Raw genomic sequence first — 22,237 nt, 5'->3', positions numbered from 1 at the left:
CACACATGCACACACACACACACTGCATTCTGATTTGCAGTGTCTGGGTTCCTGATAGTCTGCATTTCTAACAAGCTCCCCAATAGTCCTGATGATTCCAATTCCCAATAATAATAATTTCCAATAAACAATAATCCTGAAAAATACGGCGAACTGACAACGAAGTCAGTGCTTCTGTTGATAAGGAGCTGAAGGCGAAGAAACATGTTCCGGCTTACATATTTCACTCTTACAGCAATGTATGTTGAGCGCTGAGTTTGACTTGTAAAATACTGCTTTAGTGAGTACATAATCGAATGTGTATTTGGAAATATTAATGTAAGCTAAGTGTGACTTGCATATAGTTGGTAGGGACCCTAAAGAACACGGAAATCAATGTCTCTATTGATGTTTCGTGAACTGGGAAAGCCCATGCATTAAACTTTTAGTTTGTTTTAATCAAAAGGCAAACAAGTTCACTTCGCATTTATATGCTCTGTTTGTTAGTGGTGGTATACTCAGTACTTGGCAGCTCCAGAATGTCAGCACATTCCCAAAGAAGCAACATTTACTGTGACACCAGGGACTGCAGGTGGTGCATTCACTGCGACATGGCGTTTCCTGGAAGTAAACATCTCCTGCACGTTGTGATGCTCCTATGATTGAACCTTGGCCACCCAGGCTCTTGTAGAAGGGGACAAGCAGGGAGGACACATGAGAGGGTGTAAGAAACATAGAACACCTTGTCAGCTGTGAGTAGTACCTGCAGATCTCTGCCCAGTGGCTGTCACTCAAGGGCTGCTCACTGAGTAGTGACTGAGTTCCTTAAACCCACAGGGAAAGCTGCCCTCAGAGAAGGTTCATGTACTCTGCAACCGTGGAGACCACAAAGAATTATGGCATTCTTTTGCATCTAGTTAATAAGAGTTAGAGTAAAATAAAAGACCTAAAAGTCACTGGGGGGTGGTGGTGGGTGGAATTAGGTAGATCTGAGCATTGCTGTATAATTTCACTTGGTGCCATCTAGTCAAGAAAGGGGGAGATGGCAAGCATGAGGACCTGAGTTCAATCTCCAGCACACACATAAAAAGCCAGATGTGTGGTGTGTGTTTGCAATCCAGCAAAGATGGAAATGCAAAGAAGATGGAGATATATGGGTCACTGCGGGACTCACTGGCCAGCCAGCCTAGCCTAAAGGCAGGCCTCAGGTCCCTGTCTCACTCAATAGACACAGTGCATGACACCTGAGGTTGTGAAAAAGAGACAGAAACAGAGAAACAGACAGACAGACAGACAGACAGACAGACAGAGAGAAATTAAAATCTCAACTAGCCATCTTGGATTTTACTCCAGACTAGTGACCACATATTCACTTAATAACTGACTCTGCTGCTCCACTTTTCCCTACAGTTTCAGCGGTCCCTTCTGCAGCTCCTCTGCTTCCGGCTGCTGAGATGCCACCGGCCTGCTAAAAACCTGCCAGCAGCTGAGAGTGAAATGCAGATCAGGCCCATCGTGATGTCACAGAAAGACGGGGACAGGCCAAAGAAGAAAGTGACCTTTAACTCCTCTTCCATCATTTTTATCATCGCCAGTGATGAGTCCCTGTCAGCAGATGACACTGACAGAACCAGCGCGTCCAAGGCCAACGTAATCCAGGTTCGCCCTCTATAAGAACAGAAGATGGAGACTCAGACGAGCTGCCACACGTCTACTGTAAAGACTGTCCCGGAGTCCCCATTTTGGGTAACAGCAGTGGAATCTCCATGGCCCTGCAGGAAATCTGAATTGCCCATATGTTGTTTGTCCTCAAGAAGTGACTGAGCAAGACAAATTGGTGCTTTATAACATGAGAGACTCCTGGTGGCACAAGGCGAGCATCTGGCACCGCCGTCTACCATGCCAGGATTCAACATTTGAACGACCGTACTTGCCAAAGCACAGAAGACATTTTGTTCCTCAAATACGTCCCGCTGTAAAAATAACCGTCTCTTACACACGTGTGCAGTGTGGCCAGGACACGTGGAGTCCATTGGCGTGTTGGGTCCCTTCTGTGTCACGTTGTATGTTTGACCAATTCGGCTTATTAAGGAGGTAATAAATCAATCCCTAGTTTCATCTGAAAGCCAGAGGCTGCTGTCCTGTATGTAGTGTGACCGCCGGGGCTCCAGATTAAGAAGGCAAGTTCCAGAAGACACCGCGGGAAGCGCTGTAGAGAAGCAAAGAGACTGCGCTGGTCACGTGGGTGGCTGATGCTGCCACAGTGGAGGGCGTCCATGAGAAACGGGGCGTGGAGGAGAGTCAAACTTCCTTTCATTTAATAGCTTCCCACTACTTTGCCAAAAAGTAGTTCTGTGCCAGAGGAGGAGTAACCAGTAAACAGTTACATCCAGAGGGGGATGGGAACAAATGTTTTAGTGTGCTAACGCCATGTATTGTTACTTAAACTTTATTACACTTATTTATTTATTGTGTGCGTGTGCACGCACACATCCATGTCATATTGTGCACGTGGAAACCAGGGGACAACAACCAGGGGAATCGGGTCTCTCCTTCCACCGCGTGGGTCCCAGGGGTCGAAATCAGGCCATCGGGCTTGGCGCCAAGTTCCCTTTTCTCGCCGAGCCACCAAGCCGGCTCCATGCAGTGTACTATTTAATTTTCACTGCTCATCAGGAGGTTCCCTGGAGAACTGATGGGTCGTGTTGGTGAGGAGGACATCTTCCCATGTGCCATTGTTCATACCTGGAGGAGAACGGTGTCCTCCGCTTTGCAGGGCTGCCTCGAGTGGGAAGTCATGGAGAAGAAACGAGGGAAGAAAAGCCTCCCCCTACTTGCCAACGCGACCTCGTAGGCATTGCTCCTCCAGGGATTCCGGTCCCTTTCCTTTGTCTCAGCATGTCTCTACAACTTTACTTCTAGTTGAAGATGATGTAAATCAGGGCTTTCTAAACCAGCTCACTGTCTTTTTAAATATTTAAAAAGTGTACTAGATTTTTATTAAAGATGTTTCTTTACAACATTGTGTAATCACCTTTTAAATATTCTTTTTTTTTTTTTTTTACCTAAAATAAAATCGCATTGTTTCTCTCCTTCCCTTTTCCCCCTGCAGCTTTTCCCATGCATTTCCTTGCTTCTTAGAAATATGGTCTCTAATATCTTTAATTATGTCATGGGGGGCAGTCTATGTGTGGATATGTGTACATGGGTTCAGGAACTAGAGGGAGCTAGAGGAATTGAAACTCCTCAAACTGGAATTATGGGCAGTTGTGAGCTGCCTGACATGGATGCTGGGCACTAGCAGCCTCTGCAAGATCAGCTCGCGCGCGCACACACACACACACACACACACACACACACACACACACACTTAACAGCTAAGCCATCTCTCCAGCCCCTAAGCCAGCTCACTTTCTAAGTGTCTCCCACATGCCTATGAAATATACAGGCTCATAAACGTCATACTACATAAGCAATCCATCACCAAGCTACATCCCCTTACCAGGAAAACGTTGTTTTTCTGACCCTACACACCAAACAGTGTGAGGAGACAAGGATGTCTTTAACAATGTGGAAAATGCCAAATTGTTTTTAATCTTTACTACCTCAGGTTTTATTTCCTCGAAACTGGTATTGTAGCTCTCAAAACTAACAATGGCAAGAATTTCTTTTTTTGTGTGTTTCATATTTTATTAATACACATTTATTAATATTTTAAACATATACTTTTCGATCAAATACTTTAATTCTACATTGCCTTCAATCCCTGATAGTACTGTTTTGTACATGATACATTCTGTTGGTGAAGCTTCACTCTGAAGGAAGGTTGTTATTTTTTGACTTACTGAATTTTTTATTTACAGCTTCATTCATGTGTAGAATGTCTTCAGGATCACTAGCTCCTTATCGAATTCAATTCAATTTATTTATTTATTATTAGTTACATTTTATTAACTCTGTATCCTGGCTGTATTCCGCTCCCTCATTCCCTCCCAGTCCCACCCTCCCTCCCTCAACTCCTCCCTGCCCCTTTCCAGCTCCACTGATTGGGGAGGACCTCCTCTTTAATTAGAGTGTCCCAGTAAGCCAGCTACTGAAGAAAGAACCGGAGAGGGTATCTGTGCGCTGCATGGCTTCTGTGGGTCTGAAATGGAGCAAACTGTGTCCCCATGCTTCTGGAAAGCACCGTCCATCTCCACTTCACCCTTGTATATAGGTATTGCTAATAACAACCCTTTCTCATCCTTCACTTAGGATGCCATTAGTAGCCCTTCCCTTCAGAAGATAATAGTTCTGGTGCCTGGGGACTGGGAAATATAACAGATTCATCCTGGAACTTGCTGGTGCACCCTGACTCTCTTTCACTCCTGCTTTTAGCGAGCAAGTGGCTATGAGCCTGTGAGTAGGCAAGCTCCATCTCCTGCTACAAAGAGGAAGTAGTGCTAGACAATCCGTGGTTTTCAGCCTTGGGTGTTGTTGATCCTATAATGTCCTTTACGGGGAAAAAAAATGTTTTTGAGAAGTGAAAGAGACTGTGGTTATTGTGTTTTAAACTTAGAGTGACCCAGCCCATGCATGCAAAGTGATGGAAACTGCAAACACAGCATTCTCCCCTCGCTCAGCTGACAAATACCCAGAAACTCGACACTGACATGTGCTGACAATTATTTTCTAGTAGTGAGTTAAATATGGCAATAGAAGCATGCTTTTCATCTTTGATTTTTGAAGAGAAATCAAACATTTGCTACCCAGAACGTTGTCACTATGGTTAGTGATGCAGGGAGTCTGTCCTAGTGACTCCATGGAATTTGCAGGGAAAGGTCTGTGCTCCTCTTCCAGTAGCCAGTGGTTCCGGTCCAGCCCAGTCTTCTCAAGAATTCCAGAGGTCTCGGGGACAGGTGGTGCACAAGCATGTAAGTGCTTCCCATGGCTGCCAGGGATCCGAGGACAAAGAGTCCCTTGTTTATCACCTGCAGGCACAGCAGAAATCCACAGCCTTTCATCAGAGGTTGAGTCATGACAGAAACTTTATTCCTACATCACAGACAAGCATGCGAGTCTCTTCCTATAGACAAGTGCATGGTCCTCGGTTGCTTTTAACGTGAAGCAGTGACTTGATTGTTTGACCTCTGCTCTGTCCCTGCTCCTATTTCAGTGTTCTTTGCCTGCTGCTGGCTCTTCTTTGCATGTTTATATCTTGGAGGTCAGGAACCCTATTTTATTTGGTGTGTGTGTGTGTGTGTGTGTGTGTGTGTGTGTGCACATGGGGGTATACTTGCCAATGTGTACACATGTGCTGGGCAAACATCAGTGTTAGGTGGCTTTCCCCTTCTTTTTCCAACTTACTGTTTTGAGACAGTCTCTCCCTGAACTTGAAGCTCACTGTTTTTGGCTAGCAAGCCCTTGCAATCTGCCTCCCCCACCCACAGAAGAGCGATACAAGTGTGTGCTGTGTCCAGGTTTTATGTGAATGCTGGGGGTCTCATCACAGGCTCTTGTATCTGTGCAGGAAGTTTTATAACCACTGAGAAATCTTCCCAGACTCTATTTTATTCATCTTCACAGAATACTTAGAAATAGATCTTCATTCTTCCCAAGCCATTCTCCACACAGCAAAGTGATGAATCTAAAACCCTAGCCTCGGTGTTTAAGCCTTCTAGTATCTCATATTTCTGTAAGCTAATCTTCTTCCTGCTTCAGCAGGTTGCTGAAGGTCCTCTTTGCCTCTACGGCTTCATCTGGTCATTCTTACACCCTAAAGTGTTCTCTACTCTAGTTGTCTGACTTTTCCTATTAGCCCCTTTGCCACCTGTAGGACAGAGACTGCATCTGATTCATCATGCACCCAATTAAACTGTCAACAGATGAAGTCATAAAATTTGCAAAGGACTCAGATTCCTGACTGCCTAACGGCACCTCTGTGTCAACTGCATCCTGGCAGTCCACTAGGTAATGTTTTATAAGTGACACTGTTCTGCCGAATTCTAAAGTTAAGCCCACAAAGAAACCACATAATGCAAAAGTCAAGAATGGATCACATTGCTAGTACAAGGTAAAACGCTGAGAAATAGCAGCCTGGGCTTCCTCTTCAATTTTTCTTTCCTTTTTTTTTTTTTCTTTCTATCATATTCTGTAGACTCGGGACAGATTTTATTTGAAAGACACGCATTATGTCTCTGTCCTGTCAAGTCTGTATTTTCCTGAAATAAATATGACCATGAAACTATATGACACTTCCACACATCATGTCTTTTAATAGTGTAATTTCTTCCAACCTTTTTTTGCCAATGCCAGCGGAGCACTGCCTCGTGGTATCTTATTCTGGTGAAGGCGACCTGCAGGGAGAGTTAAAAAGCATCTGTGTGTTCCTTAATAGCTAAACAGAGGTCTCAAACGAGGGCAAGTCTTTCATGCAGTCCTTACCATGGTGTAGAGAGGGATAAAGGTAGACGGCATAATGGCGTGAAGAAATTTATCTAGGAGCCTTTGAAGCAGGAACCACCGAGAGTTGACGTGTGCTCGCATCTGCAATGACAGGAGTCTTAAGAGGAACACCTGGAACAAAGCACCTCTATTTCCTTACAACGGTTTACTCCTATTCTTTATTCACAGTTGTCACTGTGAATAATGGAGGCTGACAAAAGCGTCAAAGAAAATTCCTTTTCATTATAGCTAGTCTCAAGCTCTGTTAAGAAATTTCAGTATTGCCTTGAAAATGTACAAAATCCAGTGTGGTTCTTCTCAGAAGACAATTTCAATCTATAAAAACATCACTGTTTCAACAAAAAGATTTATTGAACCAGAATGTTGAGTGACCTGTGAGCTCAAAGATTTGATCAATTTCTGTTGCCGGCTACTTAGTGGCAACGTTGTTTATAGCAGCAAGGATTACCTGCAGCCGAGTCTGTCTTGGTTTATATTACTTCTTAGAACAAATGTTGTGTTGTAACCAACTGGCTTTTCCTGTGTGTGTGCGTTGAGTGTGTGTGGTTTATGTGCACAGGGATGCACATTCTGTGTGCACGTGCATGCAGAGACTAGAACGGTGTCCTGCTCCATCACGCTTCTTGTGCGAGCAAGGCAGAGTCTCTCATTGAAGGGGGAGCCGTGCTGACAGCAGGCAAGGCCCTCACCATTCTGCAGCTACAAGTGCATGGCCACACCTGGGTATTGGAACTCAGGCCTTCATGCTTGAGCGGCACGTAGCCTCACCCAGAGTGGTCTTTTAGCCTGTGACCTATCTTTAGAGTCACGCAATTTATATCAACATCTTCCAGTGTCTTCTAGGACTCCATCATATTATGCTACAATTATGCACAGGCTGAAGAACGCACTGTCTTCAAGAGAAATGGAAATGGTCACTATTTTCCTTGTTTATTGTGTAAAAATTTTCACTCTGCCATCTTTAAAGCAGTAATAACAATCATTTGTCATGAGATTTTCACTTGATTGACTTAAAATGGAATGAATGTGTAAGTCTTAATAGTGCTCAGTTTTCTGATTAAGAATGTCTTTGGTATTATACACTGTTTTAATTCTGTGGTATTCTCAATATCACAGACTCGGGATAGTCTGTTAAGAAAAAGCCATTCAATATTTTTAAGATTTCACCATTATTTTAATGTATCTCAAATTCATATTTCAGGAGACTAGAGTAAGGCTAACTCCTGAGTGTCTGAAATTTGGACCTTTGACATTTTAGATACTTTGTCGTGTCTGTTATGGTCTAAGTATTCCTGAAATGCAGGTAGAAATGATGTACCTATGTTTAAGGAATGCTGTGTGTGTGTGTGAGAGAGAGAGAGAGAGCATACACTCACATGAATCTATTGTGTGTGTACATATGTGCTCTTGTCTACACATATTTGTATGCAGTATACAGGAGACAGGGCTGGAGCAAAGGAAAGACTTGTAGTTGTTAGTGAGCCACCTCGTGGAGCAGAGCCAAACTTTGCTCACCTCCACGTAATTGTACATAGACAGGTCCGAAATTGCATGGTCATCAGGAACTCTAAATCTCGAGAATTCAGGAAGGCACATACCTAGAAACCAAAATTAAATAAAACATACATGTGTTAAAACAATCTACAAAACGATGCTGGAGGATGACTCTGGGGTTAGGAGCATTGACGTTCTTCCAGAGGATCTGGCCTCAGTTACCAGCACCTACTTTGGGTGGCTCTCACAACCTGTAACTCCAGCTAGAAGAGCTAACACCATTTTCTGGCCTCCGGGAACATTTATACACATGAGGTATACAGGCACACATGCTCATAAGTAAATATCTTCAAAAGGCAAGATAAAACAAAATCTTAAAAAAAACATTGGTCTTCAACTAGGTCAAACTAAGTAGAGTTTCTGCTGGCAACATTCTAATCCTGTAAAACAATTGATTTCTACAACAATCTACAATTATTGAGCAGTGTCCACAGAGCATATCCATTGTGATTAAATAAAGCTTACAGTAAAACTATCGGTTGGTTGTTAAAATCATCGTTTTCCTTATTCTGCAAGTGAGAAATAACCCCGTGGTGGTTGATCTACGTTGAGAACTTGATTGAATTTAGAACTACCACGGAAAAGCATCTCTAGGTGAGTGTCTATAGGGGTGATCCCAGAGAGGAGGAACCGAGGAGGAAAGACCCATCCTTAATGTGGGCAGCTCTACCCAACCAACCAGGGAAACAGAATGAATGGAAAGGAGCAAGCGGACCAAGCACGAGCAATTCCCTTTGCTTCCCGACAGTGGATGCAGTGTGCCTCAGCTTCTGCCGCCATGCCATGCCATCCCGGTTACGTGAGCCCCAGCCCCTTGAACTGTAAACCAAAACAGCCCTTTTCCTTTTCAAGTTGCTTCTCTAGATACGGCAACAAGTAACTACACATGTTCGTATAACAACTTTAAATGATTCCCAGCTCTTCGTTATTACTTTTTCCATGCTTCTTTTGAGGCATGTTTCTGCGGATGTGCTGTGAAGGCTGTAGGCAACGATGAACCACTGAGGCCAGAAGGGAAAGGGGCCCAGATCCACTGCGATTTGCTGCTCTGAATTTTTATCTGTGAGTGAGTTAGGCTCCTGTCTTAGGCTGGGTCCTAGCGTCCCCTCGAAGGCCCAGAGCTTGGAGGGGACTGTGGGTCTCAGGTCTCCCCTGCTCCTTCTTTCACTTCTAGATCAGGAGGTGAGTGACTTTTTCTCCGCTGCTGGCTCCCCACCATGATCCTGGGCCCTCCACAGGCCTGGAGAGAGGGGGCCAACTGACCGCAGACTGGAACTCCTGAGACTGAGAGCCACAGCAAACCCTTTCTCTTCCTAGGTTGGTCATCCAAGCTATTATTATAATTACGGAAAGGTGGCTAGCACTGACCTCCATGCATCCTAGGTTTCCCTCTCCGTCTGGGATGAGCTCCCTGTCTGGGATGGGCAATTACTGCCACAGAGATGCTATTAGAGTGAGAGAATCGTAAATAGGCCCACAATTAGTCACCTGGGCTAGTCCATGTTCTACTGAGAAAGTATACTTACTAAGATCATTATTGAATTTGTCCATTAACTCATCAAACACCAAGCAGTCTTCAAAGCCCTGAAATGAGAAAAATGGGTCAAAACAAGGCTGGAATAATGAAACTCTTCACAGCAACTACAAACAGAACTGGCATTGGCAGGTATAATTCAGTCTGTGTATCCTTAGTATGTAACAGATAGGTTCGAATCTGAGGTCTAATCATGATACAAAGGCCAGCAGCTGGACCTGGATGCGGCCCTTGCCCCACTGCTATCTGGAAATTAACCAAAAGAATTGGATACACCTGTGATTTTGGTGGATTCCGAAAGCTTCTTTAAGACTAACAATTACATGTCTCTACCATGAGTTAGCTGTAAACTATCCAGGTCTTTAAGGTTCATGTTTAGAATGATTTCATGAACTGAGCATCTAGCTCAAGGATAGAGGACTATGCCTTCCATGCATGAGGCCTTAGATTCACTCCCCATTACTGCTAAAGAATTAATGATAGGACCAAATTAACTTTGTTCTTATAACTCAAATTTAAAACACAAAGAACCCCAAAACTTAGTAAGATGATACCAAATGCAACAAAGAATAAGAACCCTGAGTACTTACTGTATTTCCATTATCTGCAGATTCAAACTACCGTTCTAGAGACAATGTAAAAATACATAAAAAACACTTTTCACATCAAATATAGTGGTTGCATTTGAAATAAGTAAAGGTGGCTTTCAATAAATGTCTGCTGATTCTTTATGGTATAGAAACTTTGACATAAGTGATTACATGCAGGGCCAAGACAATAGCTATAAAAATCTTACTTAAAAATTTTGTTTTCTCTCCACAAATATTGGAGTAGACACTAGCAAAATGTAGCGTTACAGGTGAGAAGGTGGGGATCCAGCAAGTTACACAAAACACATCGTGTCATGAATCCTGGAGGCAAGATGTGAACTACCGCCAGATCTTGGGCATTTATTCACAGTGCTACACTGATGTTTAATTATGTTCTTACAAACCAAAGTGCGTGCAGCTCCTATGTGGGGAAGTCACAAGTTGCTTTTACTTGGAATATGGTTCTGTTATTGAGGCAATATATGGCAAGTTATTGTTAAACTATTATCACCTGCACATGTGTATACATGTAAGAAGTTAATGAGATTTCTTGATTGAACATTTAATATAGGAAGCACTATATTTTAGATTTTTCTTTCTAACCAGAATAGCAAAATTTCCATGAAGGTGGCAGTATTCAATGTGTAAAACCTGCTTTGTAGGTTTATTTAGACCTTCCAATCTTATTGGCTGAGTTTTGGTGTTCAGGCTGTAGATGAAGTACCCAAGAACAGAAGCGGCCTCATCATAAGCCGTATGTATTTCTTCTATGTACTGAGTTACTGTATCAAATAACCTGGATCCTCGGTGGAGAGGAAATCCACTGAGCAGCTGGAGCGACAAGGGAAACAGCTATGTTTTTGGAACTGTGTGAAGATTGCTGAGACAGAGCTTCTGCTTACACTTAACTACTCGAGACAGGCCGTGGGAAGTTCTAGAAACTTTCTTACAGGAAAAAAACTCACCGCATTCATTCCTTGCCCAAAAAATGGGACGATGGCATGAGCCGCATCTCCCATCAGCACACAGTGTGACTTCAGGTGGAAGGGAGAGCACTTCACTGATATCATGGGCTGGGCAGGCAGCAGAAAGAAGTCTCTCATGAGGGCTTGCCTTGGGAAGAAAGCAATCAGAATATGAAAAGGTTACTTGGCTGCCAGGATCCGCTGAGTTCTTCCAGAATTATTGGCTTCATTGCCATGATATTTTGCTGAAAACAGTATACAAGAAGGCCAGCAGTAAAAACAGAAAATGAAGGAAGGAGATGTAGTTCAGTGGAGGAGTGTTCAGCTAACGCGTGCAAGGTCCTGGTTCAATCCCCAAAACCAGGAAAAAAATAAAAGGAAAATCGGGAGTTTCTGCTAGGCTTACATTTCATTATCCTGGGGCTAAAAAGATGACTATAAAGGACCTGAGGACATGAGTTCAAAGCCTTCATTCCCATGCAAAAAGCCAAGTATGGTGGCACCCTTGTAAAACACCTTGTGTGACGGTAGTATGTGTCTATAATCCCAGCACCGGGTGGGATCCCTGTGCTGGTCAGCTGGGGCTGACTGACCAGCATTCAACTGCCAGAATTTGGGCACACATCCACTGTGCTCCAGTTGTATTTCTATGAACCAAAATGCCAATGCTTTGTAGAAGAGATTCACAGGCTACTTTTACCTGACATATATTTCAATCAGCAAAACAATATTTGACTGGTGATTAGCCAGGCTGCCTATCTATCACACCCCAGGTGCTCATCTTGCTGGTAAGCCAGTCTAGCCAATAGACAAGCTGCAGGGTCAGGGAGAAAGCCTGTCTCCAAACACATGGTGGAGAGCAACGGAGAACGTCACCCGACATAAGCCTCTAGTCCCCAGAAACATGCATGCATGTATGGGCACATATGCATTTGGACTGCCCCCGCATGTACTTTTACACAGACATGTACAATACCACACAAACAAGTACATACACACCAGCCCAACTTTCTAATTACCACTGTGTTCACAATCAAAAGGATAAGTCTGGCAGCATTTGAATAATTAGAAATATGTCTGCGTTGTATGTCATGTCATGAAACTATTGTTAGGCACATGGACTATAATAGTTGCAAATGTATTATCATGTGTTAGACTGGTTTCAAAATCACTAGTATATTTTAGTTTCTTGTGTAAACACTGAACAAATGTTACAGTGTGTTTCACTAGACCACAGCAAATAGATGCTAAGTTAATGTGAATCCTTATGTTTAGGAGATGGATAACGGTAATCAAAAGTCCTGTCTGGGGAGGTTGGAATGAGCTGGCTGATGGGTGTAAGATTTCATGTGGACTGGAGTCGTCCCTGTGTCTCTATTATCGAATATGATGACTATGGGAAACACACAGAAGCCTCTGATGTTCGCAAAGCATCCTCAGAGGCTTTACAGAAACTCGGAGTACAGAAACACCACATGTCCTCAGAAATCTTAGGTCTGGGGCCATTGATGTGACTCAGCAGGCAAAGGTGCATGCTGCCAAGTCTAATGTCCTGAGCTCAGTCCCCAGGGACCACGTGATGGAAAGCGAGAGATGACTCCTGCAGGTTTTCTCTGACCCTCACACGCATGTTACAGTGCCCCCTTTCTGAGAAATAAACAACTGTGTGAATGTAATTTTAAAAAACTTTTACAAGATTATCAAGTCTGGCTAAAGATGTGAGAAATGGCCACAGAAAAATGTGAAACTACGTGAGAGATAAGGTTGGTGTGCAGACAGAGTCTCTTCAGGGGTAGTGGGTTGGGGATCTGTATAGAGCAGGAACCAGTGGCGCCTGGCAGCTTTTAAGCCCTGGCGTCACACTTCCCCTCTCACACAGTTAGCTGTGGGTTTTGAAACTCCGCTACTTGGAAAGTATCTTGAAAATCATCTCAAATCTCCAAGCTGGGAAGAGGCAGAAGTGAGGTCAAAATATTACTGTAAACCAGGCCTGGTAGCACATGACTGTGTTCTCAGGACCAACGGCCAAGAAAGAAGGATTATGGGTTCCAAGTCAGCCTGGGCTACTCAGAAACAAAAATGACTATTGCTCTTTTTTTTAGCCTGATTACTCATATGCCCCAAAATTCCATGTGTGAAACTTGAATCCTCGGGTCTTGGCAATAGTTGCAGCCAGGAACTCGGGAGGTGATTCCCTTGTGAGTATGGAGCCCGAATCAAAAGGGATTTGTGCCTTTACAAAATGGACCATAAGATGATCCATGTTCCTTCAGTCACGGACGTTCTCACAGGCAGAAGGCGCCTTCTGTGAACCAGGAAGCGGCTCTCACCACACATGAATCTGCTGGTGCCTTGATCTTGGACATCTTAGCTTCCAGAACTGGGAGACATAGTTTCTGTCACTTCTAAGTCACCCAGTGTGACTAGATAGATAGCACTCTTTCTGCAGCATCGTTCTGTCTCCCTGGAGAGAACGCTGAAGTGAAAAGTGAGCTAGGTGTTTGGTCTGTGTGTGTGTGTGTGTGTGGAGTAGTAATAGTAGCAGTTGGAAGAAGCCAAGTCCTTACGAGAGAACATATAACTAAGTACACATGGAGGGTGATGCTGACACAGGCCAGATGAGCAGCAGACCGTAAGCCAGCTGTCTAGCTGACTCACTCAGCTGTGGGTGGGGCAGGACCTAATCTGTGTGGGCCCCATGCTAAGCAGCGAAGACGATCTCATATACGTATAGGGTGATCTTACTTAGTCCTAAAACATAGGATCACACATAGGAAAACACATAGCTAGGAAAGGGGACATGCCTGAGCTCTGCAACTGCTGTGTCACACACATATCTGTGTCTCCTCACAACAGAGAGCACACTTAGACATTGGCTTTAATGCCTGTCTCCAGCCAGTGCATTTTGAAAAGAATTTTTAAGGAAAACTGAAGCAAAAGTTGAAACCTTTCCAGTTGAATTTGGAATGACTCAGGCTGAGGAAAGGAAAGGCACAGCTTCACGCTGGGACTTACTCTCCCATCAGAGGGATGGCGTCCGGAAAGTTCTTCTGGAAGAAGTCCAGCACGTCATTACATGTGGGAAGCTTTTCAAAGTCTTCAAAGGACATGAACAAGGTGCATGTGAAAGATCTGTCCTGAGAGTGAGAGAGGAACAGGGCGAGAGAGAAAGAGCCGTGACGTTAGTTGGCACTAAGGGTGGACGTCTGAACCACAGGGCCCTCGCTGGGACTGAGGATCTCCCGGAGGAGAACGTGCAAGTCAGCTTCATCCCCTTTTCTCGGGAGAAAAGCTCTGCCGTATCTCAGAGTTGCTCCTTGCCTCTCAGGTCGCAAGGAGAATTGCTAGTCTGCAAACCTGCCGTTCACCAAGTAAACACTGCAGCCCTTAGATTGCTCATAGATTGCTCGATGTGATTTTTTTTCCGCTCTTAAAACAGTATTGATCCTGTGATGGACAGCAACAGAATGAAAAAGACGCCCAGAGAACACACAACAAGCTGGGTGTATAAAGAAAGAGCCCTGGTGACTAATGAAAGAAACACACACACACACACACACACACGTCCCACCAGCCTTAAAGACTGGAATTGCTTTCTAATACATAATCTAAACCTCTCTCGCTTTATGGGGGCCACTTGTTCCTAGACTGTCTCCGATGAGAATGACCTTAGATATGAACTCTTCGTTATTCACGTAAGTCCACTCCCCTTTCCAAAGTAAACATTAGACTTGCTTCTGGGTTTTCCTCAGAAGCCAAGAGCTTCAAAGACAGAATGGTTAAATACATTAAATAATGGTGACATCAACCAGCTACATAAGTGTCCATCGCAAAAGTAAGGAATAAAAATATTAATTATAGGTGTATAAGTAGCCGATAGGAACTTGTACATTACCATGTTTGGAAGGGCGATCATCATAAAGGCATTTCTAGGCCAAATGTGAAGACAGTTGTGTTCCATGGCGTACTGCAGGGCAAAGAGCGCATTCGATTAGCAAGTAACTCCTCTCTACCGCCGATTTACACCTGCTTCTGCGGCAGTGCAGGCCGTCCCCTAGATACGGTGCATTCACATGTTCTATGTATGTTACTACATGAAGTAGGTGCTGTCTTAGAGAACACTTTGTGTCCCATCCTTATAATTTAGCCCAAGGTCTGAGAACTTACCATAATAAGATCTTCTTTCTTTGTCACCCTGGTCTTTCCATACACATAAATACGCACGTCAAAATGGTATATATGTACATGCGCAGAAAACATATATGTTACTACACGTATGTGTGTGTAGGACTGTGTGCGATTGTTTTGCCCTTAGCACTTTTGTAGACTGGAAAAGTCTCGAGTTGAAGTAGTTAAGAACGAAACCGAAGGAGCAGCAGTCTCCCAGCTGCCTGCCGTTAGCATGAATTGTCAAAGTCATTCTGTCTTAGAAGCATGTGCATCTGCCTAACTTTGCTGTTTTTCTGTTGTTTCTTTTGTATTTATTTGCTGTTGTCACTTTCGTCCCAGAACCCTAAGGAAAGCCTAACACAGAGACACTGAGGTGAATAAAATGCCTAACTCTGGTTTCAAAGACTAGATAGTGAACAGACTGGACAGGAAAGTATCGGTACCAGGAAAAGCCAAGCTGCTTCTCTTTAATAAGGTGAGAGATAGGAAGGCTGATTGAAAGTATAAGAAATAACAGGTTGACATGGAAGGGGCTTGAGACCGAGCCTTGAATAGAAGACCAGAGTGCAGAGGAGCTAAGCAGGGAAGAGCAGAGCCCTGGCACAGCTTCACCAGCTGAGCAAGGTGGAGGAGGTAGAGAGGCAGCTAGCACCTGGATGGGAATAAAGAAAATACCCTGCTTGTCCTTCCTTCCACCTCTTGTATTTTTTCTACTGCTCCCTCATCTTTTCAGAACTCTAAAAGGTAAGACAAGGAGGACAATATCAAGCTATCCTAACTTGGTTTCCCACTGCAATATCAAAGGTCAGAGCCTGATTTAAACGGTGAGGAAAAACAACATTTATGCTGTTTCCCTCACTGACAGAAAGGATGGCTTGTCTATCACAGCAAGTACAGTATGCTACCAAGAAAACATGGACGTTCGTGCATGGCGCATGATCCTGGAAATCAACCTTTGAAGCCTCAGCTTCTTTATCACCAAGCCATGCTCTGGAGAGATGCCTGCATGGGACAGCAGTCAGAGGGCAGCTCAGTGCTGCCTCCTTGTTCCTTTTACTCTAAGTCTCTCAATATACAAGTCCAGGCAGCTTTCTGATGGTACCCAAACAGTTCTGAGGTGAGCCTTGGGGGTGTGGAAGGAGAGATGGAAAGAATGTAAGAACTGGAGGTGGTGAGGGGTTCTGGAAAATGGTGTTTCTGGACACACACAGCATGGCTATTACACTCAGAAAGGCACAGCGTCTGTGGCTACTTGCACAAGATCTACACAAAATCAAGCCTTCTAAAATGTCCTCATCGACATGCAAGAGATTTTCAGGTGCTGTGCCTTCCTGCCGAGCCTCGGGCAGTTGGTAACTGCTAGAGGCAGGAGAATCTTTCTTCTTTGAGAATGTGACCCCTGGAGTTTCCCATGTTCCAGTGGACGACTCCACCCCCATGCACATCTGAGCAACACCAACTGGACTTAGGATGTGAAGAATAAAATAATAACAACAATAGCAACAACAACAATAATAAAAACGATAAAAGAATAAGATTCAATGAAGGATGAGGAAAGGACGAGGAGATAAAGTTAGAAACGGATAAAGTTAGAGGGAAGATGGGCTGTTATTTCGTTTTGCACGTGTATAAAATTCTCAAAAAATAAAATAAAATCTAAGTTCTAAAGGAGAGTAGCAAAGCTAAGTACACAAGCCTTTAAAAATGGAAAGGAATAGGAACTATTTTTGTCTACAATACCCAAGACCTTGCATCTAGCCTCTTCCCACCCCACCCCACCTGGAGTGCAAGTTACACATTAAAAAAAGAAAGAGAGAAAGAGGAGAGAGGAGGAAAGGATGCAGAAAACCACAGGCCACGATCAAAGCTGATGTCACACAAAGATCTTATATTTTCTCGCGTGTTGGTTCCTAGATTTTACTTTACTGCATAAAATTATATGTGTGTGTGTGTGTCAGGAAAGTAAGGTAGAACTGTGTAGGGAACAAAGTGAGAGAGAAAAAGAAGGACAGCGGGCCTGGGGAAGAATAAGCTGAGCACATAAAGCATGATTAAAAACTGAAATGCATGCATAAGTACTTTTTAGAAGCGAGAAATAGAAAAGAGCGCATCTGAGGGGTGTTTGTGGCCTTGCCAAGATGTCGCTTTCTTTGGACCACCTGTGTCTCAAGACCCTGTGCCTGAAAAAAAAAAAATGAGAACTTTTAAAAGACTGCTCATCATTTCTAGTAATTATATGCGGCTGAAATGTAAGTGGTCACCTCACAGCCACCTCCCGGGCACTTCTGCTGCAGTCAGGGCTGGCCTGGAAATAGAGCTGTCTCACCCTGGAAGCCAGAGTTGGAATCAGCTCTCCAAATGTGAGGTCAAAATTCTCATACAACAGGAATGGAAAAATTAGTGAAATGACAGACAATGAGATGTTAAAAATATCTATTTGATTGGCCTGTACAGTGTGCCAGAATGTAACTCCCTTGTCTCAATTAATGAGATATTTTATAGATGATGTACTTCATCTAGGAGAGGTGAAATCTGACCAAACCTTTAGAATGGGTGTTTGGATGCAAATAGGCATTTGATGTTACCAGCTGGATCTTGGGAGCTAGCATCCTTATATTGCCTCTGATAGTATTTCCTGACCTTTCCATAATAAGTTTCTTTGTCTGATTAAGGCATAGCAAAATAGTTTCATTTTATTTTTAAACATGAGATTTCCCATTAAAATAACTTCATATTAAAATAATCTTATATTAAAATAGCTTATTTTAATATCACTTATTTGCTTCTGGTGTAGCATATTGCTTAACTATGGAACGATATGGGGCTGGGAAAAACCACAATTTAAATCTCTTTTTAACACTGTGTTAATCTACTTTACTAGGTCTCCTTAGATGTTGTTGTGGGGGAAGGGCTATGGGAGGGAGAATAGCTACCTCCCCATTCTTAGGCGGAATGGTCAACTCCATGTACCCGTGAGGAATGTATTGCTGACTGTAATCAAAGCGGGGCTTCTTCATGAGGTGGGCTCTGACGGTTGAATAGGCTCCATCACATCCAACGATGAGGTCATAAGTGACATCTCTGGAGACTTTGTCAGGTCTGAAAAACAGAATGAACCATGCCCCCCATCAAAAAAAAAAAAATCTCTTGAACATGGCAAAAAATTTCTACTTGGGTGTAAAAACAAACTCGAGAAGGAACTCAAAACCGCGTGTTTACACAACTAGCACAAAGCCTGACTTTATCTAATTTGAATCAATACATTTAAAATTAAGATGAAGATGCTTGCTCCAGACATGGTTTTGCTTTTGAAAATGAGAATAATGTACAACTACCCTGATACTAAAGACAGACACGTTGTGCTCCAGAAGTGTGGGAGCTGAAGAAAGGAAATCTTGAACAAACGGGAAAGCAGTCCCCAGGCGTAGTTGTAAGCACACCTCTAAGCCCCAAGTACATGAGTGAACTCGTGAGAGCCTGCAGTGATGTGACCAGGATTTGCTCAAGGAAACAAGGTTGGCTTGAGTAAAAGACACCGGAAAATAAGCTTACGAACAGAACACACTTGTCTCTTGCTGGCCTCCAGGATTGGGTCCAGAGTATCCATATCTGTTTTCCTTATGCAAAACAGCACAGTATTTGCATATGTCATAAGCAAATCCTCCCAGATGTTTCAAGCTGCCTCCAGAAATGCTGTGTGAGAGGTTGCATCTTTAGGGAGCAAGGGCAAAAGTGAAACCTGTGCATGATGAGCACGGGCATCTGCTTTTATTTTTGTGTTTTCTTGGAGATGCAAATCTCTGTTTTGGGTACTTTTGATCTGAGGTTGGTTGTACCTGTAGTTAAAGAGTCCTTAGATAAGGAAGATTAAAAATGCATAGAGTGCAAAGGGGGAAGAAAGGAGCATTTCAATATAAAGACGAAAGTTTAAATTTGTGATTCCGGCAAAACGCAGAAAATTAATTCTTCCATTGGAAGGATGATGATGGATGAGTGGCAGTTTTGGGAAACTGATTTTCAGTTTGAAGTGGAAAGGGGGAAACACAGGAGGCGATGGCAATAGCCTGCATGTGCAGGGCCAAGAGCTGGACGGCCTCAAGCCGAAGGAAGGAGAGGAGGACATGCTGGGGAGAATGTTCAGGTTTAACAGGCGGAAGCAGGGGCGGAAGCCCCTGCATACCATCGGGGGCTGTGGCTAGGCTGCAGCACTGGTAGACAGCAGACATGAGCAAGGCTTCGAGGAATCGGAGGCAATGCCACTGTTCTGGCCTTGGGACATCATTGATCAGGAACCTCACTGAGACCACGAATGGGGGAAAGGCCTGGGCACACATGCTGATGCTAAAGATCGGAACTTACAAACAATGGTGAACAGTGACTGGATGTATGGCAGAGAGACAGAGAGACTTTAGAGGATATAGAACTCACACCACCACAAGAGGAGACACAAGGCAGGGTACGGCTACCTATTTCCAAAGAGGAGAAAGGCTAAACAGAGAATAGTCACCGGAGCATGGGAATTACGGAGAATTGCCAGTTCTGACTACTCACAAAGCACTGGGGGACTCAAACAAAAACTCCTTGGTCATGAGGAATATTTGAATTTTTCACTTCAGTAATCATTTGACCCCTCCAAAAGAGACAAGGAACAAACTGCTCCACTCCTAGCCTTAACCTTTGAAAGCCAAAAGCCTAAACACAGCAATTACCCAAGTACGGTGACCACCCCTTCTTCAGGACTGCATTTCGACAGCTTGTGGCCAAAGTGTACCTGGGCATTGGGGTATGACTCCACAGCTGGGGAGAGAGAAAAGGTAAACAGAGCTGAGTTCAACTGTGGCTTCACTCGATCACACTGAAATGCTGGTCACGTTCTGCAAACAGTGGACAGAGATACCGCCTAGTTAATTAACAGATTTGTTTATTTGTGACCGGATCTTACTGTGTGACACAGACTTGAGCTCACCATGTACCCGAGGCCAGCTGTGAGCTTATAATACCCCTGCTTCTACCACCTGAATACTGGGCGTCCGTGTGTGTACCTACTATGCCAGGGAAGATACTTTTTCTAAACATGACATGAATTTGTTAAAATGGTAATTTGACAATTGTTTTGTGGATGGTCTGGTATAATTTTTTTATAATTATAGACAAATGAAAAACAGCTGTTGTCACTTAAAAAAAAAAACAACCAATAGCATTGTACAAACTCTGTACCTCTGTGATTGTTTGTGCCTTTAATAGAGGAATTACTGAATATCCCAGCCACGGCTATCTTGTTTTCCTTATTATTAATACCGAACGGATGAGCAAAACCATGAAACAATTGTACATGAAAAGTGGATGCATCTGAGAATTGGTTTACTTGCAGTGTTTTCAGAGGAGAGGAGATTTCAGGGGATTGGGGAGGGGCATGGGTGGAGAAGGATGAGGGAGGGTGGGATTGGGAGGGGAGGAGGGAGGGAGCTACAGGGGGGATACAAAGTGAATACATTGTAATTAATAAAAATTAAAAAAAGTTAAAAAAAGAGAAAAATAAGTATTTATAATTGATCAAATAAATGGAATGGATAGATCACATGTTCCACGCCTTGCAAAAAAATGAAGAACTTTATATTCCAAACAATGCTTAAGTCATAGATTCTCTCTACCTGTCTCTCTCTTTTTACACACACACACACACACACACAGAGACAGAGACAGAGAGAGGGGTACACCATACCCCTTTATCAATATGAAGCCTGTGGAGAGCATCCCTCTAGAAAAACAGTATGAAAACATCTGTCATGTACACCAAAACTGTAACTTTTTAATATTTCAGCTCTTTGGTGTTAGCTGGTATTTCGTATATAATACTGAAATCAGAAATTGAGTCATTAAAAAGCAAAGACTTTGGAACAAACACACTGAAGTTAAAATCTAGATTCTACCACTTCTAACGGGGGGTGGTGGTGGTGGTGTCTATGGCAATGTCCTCGGGGTCGTAGCCTCCTTTCAGCCTACACATCTTCTCTTCCTGACATGCACATCTGATAGGGTACCTGGCAAGTTGTCTGCTTATGTCAGTTGACCCATTGGACTGTGAGTCCTTGACTGGACAGTGTGGGCACGAATTGCAATGTCTAAGGGATGAATGATTTTCATTTAGGTAATTGATGAGCTGAAGAGACACACTGTGGCAATTTTACTGCTACTTTCCAAGGCCTCTGCAATGTACACAGTCTTGCTCTTTATAACCCATAAAGAGGAACAGTGACCAAAGCCTGGTAAGTCATGTGACAAGCTGAGTATGCTCATGGGCTTTACCCAATACGGTGTACAACATCATTAGGCTTACCAGTCAGCAGATCCTTGTTTAGCTTCTCTCTGCTTATTGAAAGGATGTACTGTAAGAGAAAAAAAAGGAGAGATTGTTTCTGGAGAGTAGACACACGTAACTCTAAGTTATTCAGCAAAAAGAAATATTTATTATTTAGCAGAGGGTTGTAAACTAGTTTTAGAACCATTTACCTAAGCGGTATGATAATATTAAATAACTTTAATCAAATATGCTTAACAAAATAGCCAAATTTTAGCTTAGGCCTCCTTGAAGTTTGATACTATAAAAATCAAAACCTCATACAGTGAAAATATTAGTTTCATTAGCATAATTTTAACATTGTAAACTTCATACTTCCCTCAGAGGTCTTTAAATATAGTTTTTACATTGTTTCACTATTGATAATATCAGGGCAAATGCACTGTTTTTTTTTTTTTTTTTTTTTTTTTTAAAAGCCAACTACCAAGGCCTTAATTCAGAGAAAACTGTGTATGCCGGTAACGTGGAGTGGGGGTGGGATTGTAGGAGGTCATAGCCTCTCACTATGATGTATGTTGTTTTTTCAGACTGTGGTAAATAAAATGCAGCAGGTTGACTGTCCTATAATGCAATTCACATGTGGTACCTATGGACCATAATGCTTTAAGCATCAGCTAAAATGTTTTATTTTTAGCTTGGGTTA

General features: G+C 43.2%; 2 protein-coding genes across 4 annotated transcripts in view; one reads left to right on the top strand and one right to left on the bottom strand.

Annotated features, from left to right (window-relative positions):
- Opn3 (opsin 3) overlaps nt 1-3,001 on the top strand; it is a 28,267-nt gene extending 25,266 nt beyond the window's left edge. For both annotated transcript variants that reach the window (XM_060364736.1, XM_021658513.2), the window contains one exon: nt 1,390-3,001. In XM_060364736.1, the coding sequence (XP_060220719.1) occupies nt 1,390-1,653 (264 nt within the window). In that variant the 3' untranslated portion in view covers nt 1,654-3,001. The remainder of the gene's footprint in view (nt 1-1,389) is intronic.
- A 642-nt stretch (nt 3,002-3,643) lies between these two features.
- Nucleotides 3,644-22,237, bottom strand: part of Kmo (kynurenine 3-monooxygenase) — a 31,110-nt gene continuing 12,516 nt past the window's right edge. For both annotated transcript variants that reach the window (XM_021658516.2, XM_021658518.2), the window contains 11 exons: nt 21,574-21,622; nt 19,946-20,033; nt 18,170-18,335; nt 14,962-15,033; nt 14,082-14,203; nt 11,067-11,214; nt 9,504-9,561; nt 7,939-8,021; nt 6,403-6,504; nt 6,255-6,314; nt 3,644-4,949 (listed from right to left, as the gene is read on the bottom strand). In XM_021658516.2, the coding sequence (XP_021514191.1) occupies nt 4,770-4,949; nt 6,255-6,314; nt 6,403-6,504; nt 7,939-8,021; nt 9,504-9,561; nt 11,067-11,214; nt 14,082-14,203; nt 14,962-15,033; nt 18,170-18,335; nt 19,946-20,033; nt 21,574-21,622 (1,128 nt within the window). In that variant the 3' untranslated portion in view covers nt 3,644-4,769. The remainder of the gene's footprint in view (nt 4,950-6,254; nt 6,315-6,402; nt 6,505-7,938; nt 8,022-9,503; nt 9,562-11,066; nt 11,215-14,081; nt 14,204-14,961; nt 15,034-18,169; nt 18,336-19,945; nt 20,034-21,573; nt 21,623-22,237) is intronic.

Source organism: Meriones unguiculatus, chromosome 11, assembly GCF_030254825.1.
Source record: "Meriones unguiculatus strain TT.TT164.6M chromosome 11, Bangor_MerUng_6.1, whole genome shotgun sequence".
Classification (NCBI taxonomy): Eukaryota; Metazoa; Chordata; class Mammalia; order Rodentia; family Muridae; genus Meriones; species Meriones unguiculatus.
The sequence above is the reverse complement of the archived record's forward strand: the minus strand, read 5'-3'. Positions and strand labels throughout refer to the sequence as shown.